We start from the raw sequence: 14,779 nt of genomic DNA, 5'->3' as shown, positions 1-14,779 counted from the left end.
TCTGCACAAAATTATATAGCATTTTGGAGCATAAGGCAGTGATGCAGTTTGTGGTATTTTTTGGCAAGGAAAGTGGCTGGCAATATCGAGGGAAGGATATTTATTACTTAAAAAAGTCAAGAATTCAACGGAAAAAAGGAGAACCCCAAAATATCGATTTTATTTATAAGGTTTTCCTGTTTCTCGAACTGTGCCTGACAGACGTGGAAAGAGACGAATTTCTATATCTGGTTGTGTTTTCAAACCAAAGCAAATGAGGAACGTTATCGTAGATGTAACCTTTAATCGAATGCTTGTTAGCAGTCGGATAACATTCTGCTTAATTGCATCTGGATTTCATTCTTCAAAGGGATAGCCATTTTGAGCAAGCAAGGAAATTATCATTCGCAGTTTGCTTTCTTTGTCGCCACAGCCAATGAAAGAGAATTTGGTTATTTTTATCTTCTTCATTTTGTTTTTCAACAAAGTGATTTTTGCGCTCCATTTCAATTTTTGTTCATGATTCGTTTAGATTTGTTCCTGGATTATTGAAGGTTTCATTTAATCCGTATCATCATCCTTTGCATGAGAATTACTGAATGAGCACATATTTTTTTTTTAATTTTTTTATCTCAACGTTGTTGAAGAGCAGCCAATCTATTTTGTTAACATTCACGCCTCCTTTATTCTTCTTCTACTTCGTCTTCCTCAAACAAATCGTCATCAAATGATTTGACAAAAGCCAACACATCATCGTTTTCATCATCTTTATCTTTTAAACAGAGTTCTTCACATTCTGTGTGCGCATCAGGAAAAATGAGTGAAATGTTTGGAAACGAAGAAGAATTTCCAGATAAGAACGGTACCATCAAGACAATACGCGCTCACAAGTCCCACCGATCGCAGCCTTGTTCGCCGCTCACGCCGAACTCTCCGCCTTTCACTGCGTTCGACCCGTCGGTGTCTGACCAGTGGCTGTATGTGGATGGCACGCTCAGACAAAGCGAGTCAGCAGCGTCTCCCACACCTTCAGTGATATCTGAGAGCAACTCACTGGTGTCGTTGAGTCTGAGCATCTTCGGCGGGGAGGGCGATGCACACACACATCCTGTTTCTGATGCATCTGCCTCTTCAGATGCACACGATCAGTCAGCATCGTCAGCAGCATCGTCAGCAGCAGGTTCATCTGGAGTGCAGAGGAAGGCACAGGCAAGTGGGAAGCGGAACAAGCCAGCCACTCTGCGGATTTCGGTGCCGCCGCTGAGGCTTTCGCAGGCGTCTGTGACGTCTCCGTTCTCAGACACGAGCGGAAGTGCGCACGCTTCGCCTTCTGCTTCGTCGGCGAGTCTGCAGCAGCAGCATTCGCAGAGTCAGAACACAAACACCTCGTCAGCGAGCCGGCTTCCACTCGCCAGGTGTCAGCATGCGCCGTCGATGCTCAACCAGAGAGAAGGGGATGCTGCTGAAATGGCACAACAACAGCAGCAGCAAATGCAACAGCAACAAATGCAACAGCAGCAACAGATGATGATGTTGAATGAGCCGCACATGAAGACACAGATAGCGACCATCAAAACGAGAATCAGGCAGAGTGTTGTGTTCAGCCGAGTGGTGTTTTCGATTGGCGGGGTGTTCAAAAGGAGTCTGCAGAGCTTCATCGAAGAGCAGGCTGAGCGAGGGATAGAAAGCGAGCAGATGATGAACCCTCTGCTTGTCACGTCAATGACGCCCTTGTCGCTCACATCTATTGACAGTGAGTCTGCTTCCTCTTCTGCGTCTTCTGCCTCCTCCTCCTCTTCCTCTTCCTCGTTTTCTTCGTATTCCACTTGTTCTTCCTCGTCCACCTACTCATCGTCGCACAGAGCTCGTCTTCCGCCAGCCCTTCCAGTTTCGCAGGCAGCACCGGATTTGGAGTGGCAGATTGTCCCATCAGCAGACGATGGGTCAGCGAGCATGGAGTCATCGTCAGTGAAAGTGTCAGCACATGGGAGAGGCACGCTGTGTGGGAGTGGGCTGTTTGTGGAGTCGGGGGAGGGGGAAAGAGAGCAGCAGGCAGGAGAAGAAGGAATGCACCCTCCTTCGCCTCTCATCCCGACACACTCCGAAAACGCAGTTGGCGCACTGCAGCCGACAACAGATGTGGCTTCTTCAGCCTCTCTCTTCAACCCTGCTGTGTTGTCTATGCAATCTTTTTTTTCTTCCACCTCTTCACCAATGCCAGCCTCGTTCCAATCTCTTTCGCCCTTTTCTTCTGTTTCTGCCGCTGCCCATTCGCCCTTTGAGAGTGCCTCGTCTTCAGCCTCATTTGACTCAACGAAAACGGATTCTCCGATGCAAAAGAGTGTTTCGCATCTTTCGGTCTCATCAAAGAGCCAGGAGACATTTGCGAGTCCGAAGAAAGTGCGGAAGAATTCGAATGAAGAAAAGGAGCGGAAAAGCAGCGAGACAGAAAAGTCGACTTTTTCAGCCACATTTTCAGGCTCATCTGCTTCGATATCATCCATGTTGTCTCCATCCAGTTCGTTTGCATTCACTGCTTCTCCTTCTCCTTCACCTTTCTTTTCAGCCATTCCATCTTCTTCTTCAACTTCCTCTTATCCTTCCTCATCTTCATCGTCATCTTCATCTTCATCTTCTAACTCAACCGAAGATGCCTCCTCTTCTCCTCTTCCGTGTGCGTCAGCTGTTCCTTCTCAACAAGCCTCTTCGCGTGCATCCACAGCGAGCAGCAGCGGACAGATTGTGCGTTGGGAAATGAAGCCAAAAAGAGACAAGAAATCGACAAAAACACACATTTTCCACAGCTACTCGCACCATCTTCCTCAGCACGCGAGCTTCCTGTCAGCAGTCACGCCGCTGAGCTTTGTCTCCCCCGCTGTGCATGCACACTCAGCCACCACAAACGACCTGGCGTCTTTCTCCTCGTCAATCACGAAGCTGCTCTCCACCTTCATGCGTCTGCGTGCGCTGCCAGCGTCGTCTGCTCTGATCCACCCGCAGATCTTCATTCCATTTGTGCCTTCTTCTTTCTCGTCATCTCCTTTTGTGACGACTTCGCTGGGCAAAAGCATTGCAGCGCAGTGGAAGGACTCAGTGCTGCAGATTGCGGCGACGATCACGCACCGGGCGCTGAAGGCGAAGTCGATTGGAGAGCTGAATGAGCAGAAGATCTTGTCGGTGCTGGCAGATGTGATTGCATCGCTGTCGTCGTTTGTGGCACCCGAGGCGAACATCGACACGTCGCAGAACGATGCGAGGCAGATGATGATGGCGTCTTCGGGGATGGAGACTGTGAAGAAGTTGATATTCTCGTTTTCTTCTTCTTCCTCATCATCTTCCTCCTCCAACAACACCTCCACTCAACTGGCCACACTTCCAGCATCTCTTGTGCGCAAACCATATGCGCCCTCATCATCATCGCTTGACTTCGAGTCAGCGTCGTCCACATCATTGGTCTCCTCCTCCTCTTCGTTCCTCCCCCGGCCGCGCACAACATACATCCGCTACTCGCCGCACATCTCCCTGCACGCGCTGACGCACCGGGCAGATGGGAAGCTGATCTCAGCAGCGCTGCCCACACAGCACTTGCTGAACGAAGCGCTGTTCTCGCACTTTGTCTTTCCGCTGAGAATGCCCCTGGACCGGTCGAGCAAGACGAGCCCGTTTCATCTGCCGAGTGGGGAGTCGTTCAGCAACACGATCACTGTCACTCCATCAGTCACAGCCACGATCTCCCAGCCGAGCAGCTCCACCATCCTCCCTTCGATGCTGCTGTCACATGCACCGCAGGCTGCTCAGTCAACATCATCATCATCATCATCTTCTCCTTCTTCTTCTTCCTATTCAGCTCCAAACGCTCACACTTCAGCTTATTCATCTTCCTCATCTTCCACGCCATCCTCATCTGCTCATCTGTCATCCAGCTCTTCTTCATCTGCTTTCACCACCCTCACATCCCCTCCTTCTCCTTCTTCCCCATCTGCTTCCTCTGCTTCCTCTGCTTCCTCTGCTTCCTCTGCTTCCTCTGCTTCCTCTGCTTCCTCTGCCTCCCCTTCTGCTTCGTCGTCTGCTTCGTCGTCTGCTTCGTCGTCTGCTTCGTCGTCAGCGCCAATCTCCTCAAAGGCGAAAGCCACCACAGCCATCCGTGTGGAGCATGCGATCCCGACAACCACACTCTCTGTGCGCAACTCGCATGCGCCGTCTGTTGTGCATTCGCGTGTGGTGTCAGCAGACTGCGGGAAGTTCTCGGGGAAGATTCTGCACTTGCTGTCTCTGCCGCAGTCGCTCCCTCCGCACGAAATAGTGGGGCTTGTGGAGAGACACGTGGAGGAGGTGTGCGAAGTGAAGGCGCTGTTTGTGTGGAGTCCTGTTCGCACAGTGGCGTCGTTCAACTCGACAGAGAAGATCAAAGCAGAGCTGGGGAAGTATTCGCTGTCGCTGCACAACTCGGCGATGCAGCTGCTGAAGAAGGCAGTGACAGAAGCTGTGAAGGAGCAATATGCATCTTCATCTGCATCTTCATCTATGTCTTCATCTGTGTCTTCATCTGCAGCGCATCACTTGTCACCTTCTGTTTCTGCACCTTCTGCTTCTTCCTCTTCCTCTTCCTCTTCTTCCTCCTCAGCGCTTCCATCAGTCTCAGATGGAGTGAGAAAAGAGGATGAGGCAGATGAAGTTGTGTCACACAGCCAGCATTGTTTGCAGTGAAGTCCATCTGAATCTTCAATCAACGGATCAGTTGGACAAGCAAGGAGCATTCTGAACGAAGCAACAGAATCAACTGCAGATAGTCATCTGACACCTGCTGCTTCTTCTTCTTCTTCTTCTCCATCATCTGTTTTGCCAACACCCACATCATTCAACACTTCATATCCTTCCTCGTCACCTTCTTCTTCTTCTTCCTCTTCCTCTTCTTCTTCCTCTTCTCCAAGCACTTTTGTCTCTTCTCCTTCAACAGTTGATGAAACCACCGACACTCCATCCACAACCGCCACGCCATTTCAGATGGAAGCAGCTCAAAGGAACCAGAACACAACTCCGCCTGTTCCACGAATTAATCTCTCATTTCAGCAGATCAATGACTCCACTTCATCATCTTCGTTGAATGCAGCAGCATCTTCATCTTCATCATCATCATCATCTTCATCATCAACTTCTTCTTCTTCTTCGATCTCTCGCATTCCCCCGCAAAATGCACCCCGTGAGGCAGAAGTGCAGCGTCCTTCTATTTATCCAGTGGTGATTCTGCCCATTGCGGATCTTGTGATGCTGTCTGCGCCGCTGTTTGCTCTGATGCAGCACAAGCCCGAAATCACGTTCCTGTTTGTGCCAGCAGCGCGCTCGCAGACAGTTCTGCGTGTGTTTGCGCGGTTCTGCGATGCGCTGGCAAAGCCGGTCTTTCCGACGATTGCAGAGAACGAGCAGAAAGACGAGCAGAAGAGGAAGCGAAAGGAGGCGCGAGAAAAGCGGGTGAGGGAGGCGAAAAAGGCGAAACTTGCACAGAAGGCGAAGGAGAAAAGAGAGAAAAGAGAGAAAAAGGAGAAGAAGCTGAAAAAGGATGCGAAGGATGCGAAAGAGTCAAAAGAGTCAAAGGAAAGGAAAGAACGAAAAGAGAAATACAAAATGGCAGGAAATGGGGCGAGCGAGAAAGCAGCACAGTTTGCGCCAGGATGTGAGGTGAGTGAAGGGCAGGCGCTGAGCGAGGGGTCTGAGGACTCGGCGGGGGGTGCAGATGACTACGAGGAGGAGGACTACTTCTTCATTGGGGATTTGGAGCGTGTGAGTGGAGAGTCGCAGGAGGAAGAGGCGGGGTCGACCGGAGCGGAGGAGCAGGAGGGCAAAGATTGTGCAATCAGCAGCGATTCGAGAAAAGGGCAGACGCAGCACGAGCAAAACGAGAAGCAGAAGCAGAAGATGATGATGAAGACGAAGCAGAAAGAGCAAGAGAAAAGAAAAGCGAAAAGCCAAAAAAGTGGAGAGGGTAATGTTTACAAAAAGGGGAAATTGGGAGCTGTGCCACTGAAGCAAAGCTCGATGCAGCAGACGCCAAAAAGGAGGACGCTGGTGCTGAACCGAAGAGTCGGGGCGTATCAGACGATCATGTCGATTGTGTCTATTCTTCAGTGCGAATACAGGATTCCTGTGTATGTTTTCAACCCACCTTCACTGGATGCTTAAGCCGTTGTCGGTTCATGGTTTTAATATGGCCAATTTGGAAAATAGCTTTTTCTGTATTTTCTTTTTTCTTTCACCTGTTTTTTGTTTTTGTGAGAATTCTCTTTTTTTTTTTTCATGTTCGATTGTTTGAAGTCAAATGTTGTTTTCAATTCAAAAAATAAAAATAAAAAGCATTTTCGTTTTGGATGTATTATTGGAATAACAATGGTTTTTTATTCTTTCAACAATCAATAAAAACACAATGGATATATTTTTGTTAGCACCCAGTTCTTCATCAGATCCGAAATGCTTTTCCCCTCCTATTGCTTCAAACAGAATGTTATAAACATATTAAGTGATGTTTCAACGAAAAAGGCATTATTGGAAGACTGTTCATAAAATACTTTTGTATATTATTCCTTTCAAGCTTTTTCTGAATTAATTTAAGTTTCTTATTTTGATTAATGAATTGTTCGTTTTTTCAAGAGGTTTTGATATTGAGTATTCTTCTTTCTTGTATTTCTTCACTCTATCTTTTTTTAATTTTGAAAAAAAGAATATTTTTCTAATATTATAATTGTTTTCAAAGAAAAGAAATATAGTTCGTGTTAATAATGGTGGACACCTTCAATAATAGTGGACAGTGGAATTATCTCAACAACTGTTGACAGTTTCATTTCTTCAATTCAAACAATTGTTTTTTTCTATGAAAACATACTCATATTATTATCAAAAATGAAGCAACTTGCTCTGCAGAATGAAAAAAAACATTTTTAATTTTCGGAGAAACTCGGAGAAACAAGATTCCCTGAGTTTCTCACAAAAGATAAATAATTATGATAAAATTTCACAGTGTTGGATAAGTGATTTTAACAATTCACATGAGCTTGTATTCTATAAGGGAATAATTAGGGAAATTGTCAAAAAGCAACTGAAAACGGTTGTCGAGAAAATGCAACTGTCCACTATTCTTGAAAGCACCCACCATTTTTTACACTAACTATATATCCAAATTTTTGATGAAAGTTTTGTTCCAATTCACAATATTTCAAAATTTTTGGGAAAAAAAACTTTGCAACATAGTTTTTCTAATTTAGGTGAAATTTTGTGAGTTGAAATCAAAATTTATTTAAAAAATGTGTAATTATTTCTGTTTCAAAGATTTGACAAAAATGATTTTTCAATGAAAATTACCCATATTTGAAAAATTCTTTTCATGAATTTGCTTTGCCTTTCCTCATGATTTTCGTTGTTTTTTCACTTAAATAAAAACGTTTTCTAAAAGTGTAATTTGGTTGATTCATATCCTTTAAAAACTTTTTCACGAGAACAACAATGTGACAAAGATAAATGAAAATGAAAAACGAGAGACAATTCTTGAAAATGCAAAATATAATCCATGTGCAGATAACATTGTTTTTAAAATGTGTGCCATTTGAGTCAGCACGAATACAGACAAGCACTTTTTATTTCATTAGAAAATTACAATATTCTATCAAAAACGAATTTCTTCAATGGTTTCGCAAAAAAGAAAACTGAAAGTGATGATCATTCATGAATGTTGCTTCAAATTCCGTAATTATTATTATCATTCATTCCAAATATTATTCATTTGTTGATTTCAATTGAAACAAATGAATTTGTGCAAAGGTTGATGTTCTTTAGCATCACATTTATCCATGATGACAAATAATGATAAAATATCCGTTTCTATCGGTTCGTTGTTTATTTCAGACAATGTGCAACGTTCAAAAAGAATCAAGGGAACAATGATTTCGAGATGTTAAATCGAAGTCTGAAATTCGAAACGCTTATTCTTTGTTTGAAATATGAATTGCTGCTTTTGACACTTTTCCATAACAAAATGCGTTTGATATCTGAAATGTTAAACAAAACGACATATAAGATTCAAAGCATTTTCAGATGTAATTGAACAGTCCAATTCTTGAGTGAAAATGAAATCGACACAACACCATGTTTTGCTTTCTTTCTAGAAAGAGAAACATATGAGTTGAAAATCATTAAAGAAAAACATCACAAGAGTTGAGCGAATGAACTTCTCAGAAATGCATAGATATAACGCAAAACCATTGAAAGAAGAAATATGTTTGGTTTCTGTCCAATAAAGCATTTTGATAAGCAACTTGTTCTGTCTTTTCCAGCATATGTGTCAGGATTCATTTCGAAGCATAAGTTCAAAGTTCTGTATTTCTCGTCAATTCCAACTATCAAATTGAATTCAGCATACATATCAAATATCAGGATATGGTTCAATATTTCGGTTCGACAAAGATGTCAAGGTTTCAATTAACAAGCTTGATATTATTAACGCAGACTGATGGAATGCAGATTTTTCCTCTTCACAAAAATTAATTAAGCCAGTTCAAAAAAAATGAGACCCTGCTTCCACCAAAGAATCATCAAAATAATCGTATTTCACTTATGACAACAATTGGACAATCTTGCATTGCACTTCCACAATTTATCATTGTTTCTGTTTTGAAAACTGTTCCTCTGGAACTTCTGGAATTCAAAAAAAGACTGGTCATGCGAAAACAACATCAATAATTCAGAAAGGATGGATATAAACACTTTTTTGTTGCAATGATATTCATTTCTGCTCATGGATTTCATCATGCAGGTCGCTTGTAATGACTTCACCACATTCTCCTGTTTTTTCTAACACTTGGTTGTGATCCATAACGCCTTTGCTCTTCGGCTTTGGTTATATTTGAAAAATATTCTATATTCGTTTTCACTCTGCCTGGTAATTTGACTCATATTATGCAACCTTTTGATGTTGGATATGCTTGTCCTCTTCGAAACGCATTCAGAAAGCTGATGAGGAGAAGGAAAATTAAGTGGGTGGAGGAGCGCAATGATGGACAAAAAATGAAATCCGCTGACAGAAGAAAATTAATTGTTGAGCGTGAATATGATTCAGAAAAAAGAGAAGCATCGTTATTGAACAAGGAGTTTTCATTCAGAACTACTGAAATGTCTCCAATCAATCCGGTATTCATGATTTCAAATCCGTATGTTTCCGATGATACGGAAAACATTATGTGTCCAGAAAAAACAAAGACAGACGAATTTGAAGTTCCTTTCAAAAGGTTAACAAGTCCAAGTTTTGTTATTTCACTACTGAAAAGAAATATGGAAAAAAGAATAACATGAAAGTGCTACTCAAAGAAATGATTGAATCAGCCATTGTGAATTAAAGAATCATTTTGATAATCGGAAATGACGTTGTGTCAGCATTTTCTAAAGATTGAGTCGATAATGGATTTGGAAGTCATAAAAGAAAAATTGAAAACAAGAAAACTGTAGTAACATCAGAAAGCTTTGAACTTCGTGAAATCATTCCAACATTTCAGCAATAATTGTGAAAACTCTTTTTTTTATTTATTTTCAAAAAGAATATAACAATTATTAGAATAAACAATAAAATGTTTTTTGATAATTAAACGATTTTGAATTGAAAAGTGAAATGATCCATGGATATTTCTTTAATAGTATTATTAATGGAAAATTCGGTGTTTCCTTTTAAAAAAAGGAACTCTGCGAAAAGCCTTTTTCAATTGGCTCTGATGTTATCCTCAAATCTTTCTATATATTGATATGCTAATAAATTGAATGCGTTAACCAATTCAAAATTCCATGAAGAGGAAAATATTGGAATTTTCACATATTTATTTCAAATTTCTTTGAAACGTTTTCAGTTGCTTTTTGAGTTATTTTTCCATTTGATCCAATATTTTATACGTTAACTTCTTCCTGGTCTTCATTCATGATGCTTTCGTTAATTTCTTCTTCATCCGTTTGCATTGATGGATTTGAAGCATCATTTTTTCTGATGAATGCGATCGCAAAGAAAAAGCGTCTGTGCATATGACTTGATTCTTGCTTATTTGAGAGGAATTATCTGTGTATTCGTTGTCTTCGGCTTCCAGTTCTGATGTTGTAAATCCAACGATATCTTCAAAAATGGTTTCTTCAATTGATTCCTTATCTCCATAAGACTTTTCTTAATCATCTTTTTCCATTGATTCCAGAACTTCCAACAATGAAAGTTTCGATGAAATGCAAGTGTTGTTAACAAAGGATGAGATATGGATCTCTGAACTTGTTGTTGGATCGCATGTGCTGCCCATTGCACAAACAGCACCTTTTGTATCATCGAACTTCCCAAAGTATTTAAGTGATTTTCTTCACTTTCTGTTTTGGCTTCAGAATGAATTGCACAGTTCAGGACAATTATTCCACAATTTGCTTCGTTGTGTATTTCTCGTCTTTATTTATATCGTCTCACTGAATGCCAGACAGCTCATTTTGCAGATGCTGTTCAGGCAGTGATGTCTTTGCAGCTGAGTTCGAAACGTAGAGCGAATGAGTCGTTGAAAAAACTGGGAAAGAAAGATTTTAATGGAAGGTGACTTTCTATTCTGAAAGGAGAGCGGATGATTGCTTGGTGGGAAGAAGCAGCGGATAATCGATCAAAACAAATGAAGGATCGACCTGAAAATGTGTTATTGAAGAAATTGCAGAAGGTGAGAAAGATGATGAATAAGAAAAAGTCTGATAAATATCATGAATGGAAAGCAGCAAAAGAGAATGAAAAACGCTGCATTTGGAAGAAAGGTTACTTTATCCTCGTTTGTCTGTTCGAAGAATCTGGATTGGTGTTGATAAATACTTGAATATTGAATATGGATGTCAGCCACTCTGTTCGTTCTGGTGAGATGGCAGCTGAATTATCGCATTTGTTCTTTTCATGTGAAGAGTTCAATTTCTGTTGGTAAATGAGAGAGAAAAAAATGGCTTGCGTGTTTCTTTCACTCATATCATAAAACATTCTTCGTTTCCATCTTCTGAATGTTATTTCCTGTCAGCTGAAGCCGAGTGGTTTTCGATTCCAAAGATGTTCAATAAAACAGCAACGAATGTGTAAACATTTCTGAATGAAACAACCTTGAAAAAGAGTAAAATTTTGTTGTCTCGCTGTTCGAGTTGACCTCCAAAAGATTTCTTTGCATACACAATTAACTATTATATTTTTTTGAAAAATCTTTCAAAATTGTGATTGAAGCACTCAGCCTTGGTCTTCTTCATTTCAATAAATATTTCCTTTCCTTCTTTCTCAACAACTCTCCGATGTTTTTGCTCTTTTCATTTGTTATAGCGAGCTTATTCTCATTTCTCAAACCTCCATGATTCATTGAGATTGCTTGAATGAAGCCAAAACAAAAAAAGAAGAAAAAAACAAAAAAATTAAAAGATACACAAAATCGGAAAACATCAAGCTCATTTTTATATGTTTTCAAGAACAATTCTCAGAAACAATACACATATTTATCATTCCCAACCAAATAATTTTGACGGTATTTCTTCAATTTTAAAGAAAGAAATAAAAATTTCGATATTTATTTGTAACTTAATAGACATATAAGAAACAGAAAACGTGTCATTCTTTTCAGAAATCGCTTTGATCATTGGTTTTGCTTTTATGACACATTGCACACTCTTGTTTCGAAAAAGCATAGCAATTGGTGTTGAGACCGTATCATTTTCAAAAAGTCTGAAAAAGAAAAAAAAATTAATTCATAGATATCACAAATGATGTTTCATAAAAATAAAAATAATAACTAAAAAACATAATTACAATACAAATAATTAATATATTTTTTTGTTTTGGTGAAGGATTCGCAATGGAGCGAATCTACGAACTCAAGGAGCAGGATTGCTCCTCAATAATGAGTATGGTTCACGATTTATGGGTGGTTTAAGATCTAACTTCTCCAATACTCAAATTCAAAGTAGATTTAAATTGTCCGCAATAAAAAGGAAGCAACAGGCTGTTACAAAAAATACATAGACGGCGATGGAAAAGGTTTAGATCGATTTCTGAAACTGGTAAGAAAGGAAAATATTATAGAAGAACTTTCCAAGTTCTGACCTTGAAATACATCATCAGGAATGGAAGGAAGTGCACAGCCTATAAAGACGAATAGAGAGCCGCGCATAGTGAAAAGACAACACAAGAATAGAAGCAACAAATCATTGTGAGATTATCAATGGAAAGAGTGCAACGTTGCTCCGTGAAACATTTTTGGTAATTGAAACCACGAAAAATCGTGAAACATTTTCATATAATTAAGATATGTATTTCAATATATTTTCAAGGAAAAGTAAACCACATAATATTTTGTTCATTTATCAGGAAAATGAGCCGTACATGCTACGAGATATAGGAAAATTTAAAAATCTTTTGATATTACGAGAATAAAGGAAGATATATTCATATATTGCAGAGAGATGATTATCGAGACAGAATCCACTTTTAATAAAGATACAATTTATTAAAATGAAGTCATGCATTCTCAAGAGTTTATTTCAGAGAATGAAAAAACAGAAGAAAAAAAAATATATACGCAGACTTGAAGTGAAAAAGAGCCACATATTGCAGCGAAATAGGGATAAATAGATAATTTGCAAAATATAGAAGGAAGATTATAAGGGAAAGGAATAGCGCGGTTCCGCAAGATATGGATAATTGAATCAACAAAACATATTCATTTTAAAATCGCAATCTAAGGATACTTATATTGCAGCTGAAAAATAATCAATAGAAATGAGGCTGTGCATATTCGAGAGTTTATCCCAAAGAATGAAATTACGAAAACAATAAAAATATATATACCGAACAAAGGAAGAAGAGCCGAGCATGGGGTCGAAATATAACATAACATTGAAATAATAGAATATTGATAAAATTTAAAGGAAGAAGAGCCGTGCTTTGCCACGAAGCCTAGAGAGGAGAGAGAGAAGAGAGAGAAGAGAGAGCCGCTCTTTGCCTCGAGATGATAATTGAGATCGAAAACTCAGTAAATCGATAGACATTTGCAAAGGAAATATAGACAAGCTGTGTTGCGACACAATATCAAACTATAATAGAGAAATATCATAAATTTATAATTGGAAAGGAAACTATTCATTACAAGAGAGATTATCATAAATGTGAAACCGCGAAATACAACGGGACTGAGAGATAAAAGAGAGCCGTGTATTGTCGCGAGATTATTGTGGAGTAACAAACCACTGAAGATCGAAAGAGTTAATATGAAGAGAGTTGAGTTTGCTGTGAGATAAGGAGAGAAAGATATTGAGAGAAATTGCGATTTGATAATACGGAAAGAAACAGCTTATCATCCTGAGATAGGTGCGTTCAAATAAACCGCTAAATATAGCGAGAAAATATGAAGAAGTGAAATTCGCGAATAATAGCAAGGAGAAGATAGAACAATATACAGTGGAATGGAGTGAGAGGCGGACACAGAAATAAGCCTTCTAGTAGGGAGTGATGAAACAAGGAGAAGACTCCGCTTATCTCAGCGAATATACTGATCGATACACTCAGCCGGACTTAAAAAAAACCGAGCCATGCACTGAGAGTGGAAAAAGTCGCAGAGAAATTTCAAACATTCGCACCGAGAAGACTTGATGTTATTGCAGACACGATTGCTCCGGTTCCCTGAAAAACTATTTGTGAACTATCCCCTCTGAAACGGAAGAGAAAGAAAGAATTGTTAATGAACGAGATTGAACTAGTCTGTTATTGAGAAACATTTATTTGATCTCAAAAGAGGTTAGAAAGGAAGGAAGGAAATTACCCCCATAAGAATTCATAAGAACAAGACTGGAGAGGAGAACATCTAAGAAGTGACCTTTTTCAAACATGGGGAGATGATGTTGGAGCGAAGGATTTATCAGCAACAACATTGAGAAACCAAGAAAGTGAAAGAGATACGTGGAGAGCGCTGCGAAGATAAAAGCAATTCTTGGATAGAGAAAGTGTGGATGATTCAAACTTCCTCACAACCAAAGATGCCAGGTGTATAATGGCACAATTATATGAAACTCTATCCAATACAAATGTTTCAAGTGGAGAGAAAAATAAAACTGAAAGAAAAGTGATTGAGTCAATAGTTCTTTTCAGAGAAATAAAGACGAATGAGAATGATATTGATCATTTCTTTAAACTTACGAGAGAGATTAGCAGAGAAGGTGCAAGCAATTTGAATCAATGTGGGATTTTTCAACTATCACAAAAGTGGAAGAAACCACATATAACGCAACAGACCCACATGCACTCCAGAGGAGAGCCTTCATCAACACTATGATCTTTGGAGCTTTAAGGCCAGCAAAGCTGGAAAGAATGAGAAGGGAATGTTCAATATCAAAAGAGAATACAATATTAATGGAAGTGCCGATATTGATGACAGAAAGGAATACTATAAAAATCGATATTAACAAACATTCAAATGCACTCACAGATGCAGAAGAAACGCTCCAACGTTGGTTTTATTTTGCCAGGACAACTTTTATGGAGGAACATGTGTGGTTGGTAAAATAGAATGTCTGCCTGCAAGTGTGCAGAGAATAAAAGAAGAGTTAGAAGCTATTCAAAGAGAGTCTTAAATACACGATTCTTTGACCACATTCTCGATTAGACATATAGTTATAATACATTAATCAAGAAGAATAGGTTCGGATTGGAAAGAGATCAATGCAAAAGCGAGATGTAAACCGAGTTCAAGAGTGGAACAGAAATACTTTACAATTTCCGGTTTTCGACACGAAATTA

The 14,779-nt window shown here is 39.8% G+C and overlaps 1 protein-coding gene across 1 annotated transcript; it reads left to right on the top strand.

Moving 5' to 3' along the window:
* Positions 1-804: 804 nt before the first annotated feature.
* Positions 805-6,156, top strand: MONOS_4191 (uncharacterized protein; the record flags this gene model as incomplete). Its single annotated transcript, XM_067874244.1, has 2 exons — positions 805-4,675; positions 4,718-6,156. The coding sequence occupies 2 exons, from the start codon at positions 805-807 to the stop codon at positions 6,154-6,156; spliced, it is 5,310 nt and encodes a 1,769-aa protein (XP_067727183.1).
* Between the last annotated feature and the right edge of the window lie 8,623 nt (positions 6,157-14,779).

The sequence above is a fragment of the Monocercomonoides exilis genome, assembly GCF_001643675.1.
Source record: "Monocercomonoides exilis strain PA203 chromosome Unknown scaffold23-1346700, whole genome shotgun sequence".
NCBI classification, from domain to species: Eukaryota; Preaxostyla; order Oxymonadida; family Polymastigidae; genus Monocercomonoides; species Monocercomonoides exilis.
This window is presented reverse-complemented; position numbering and strand designations above follow the sequence as displayed.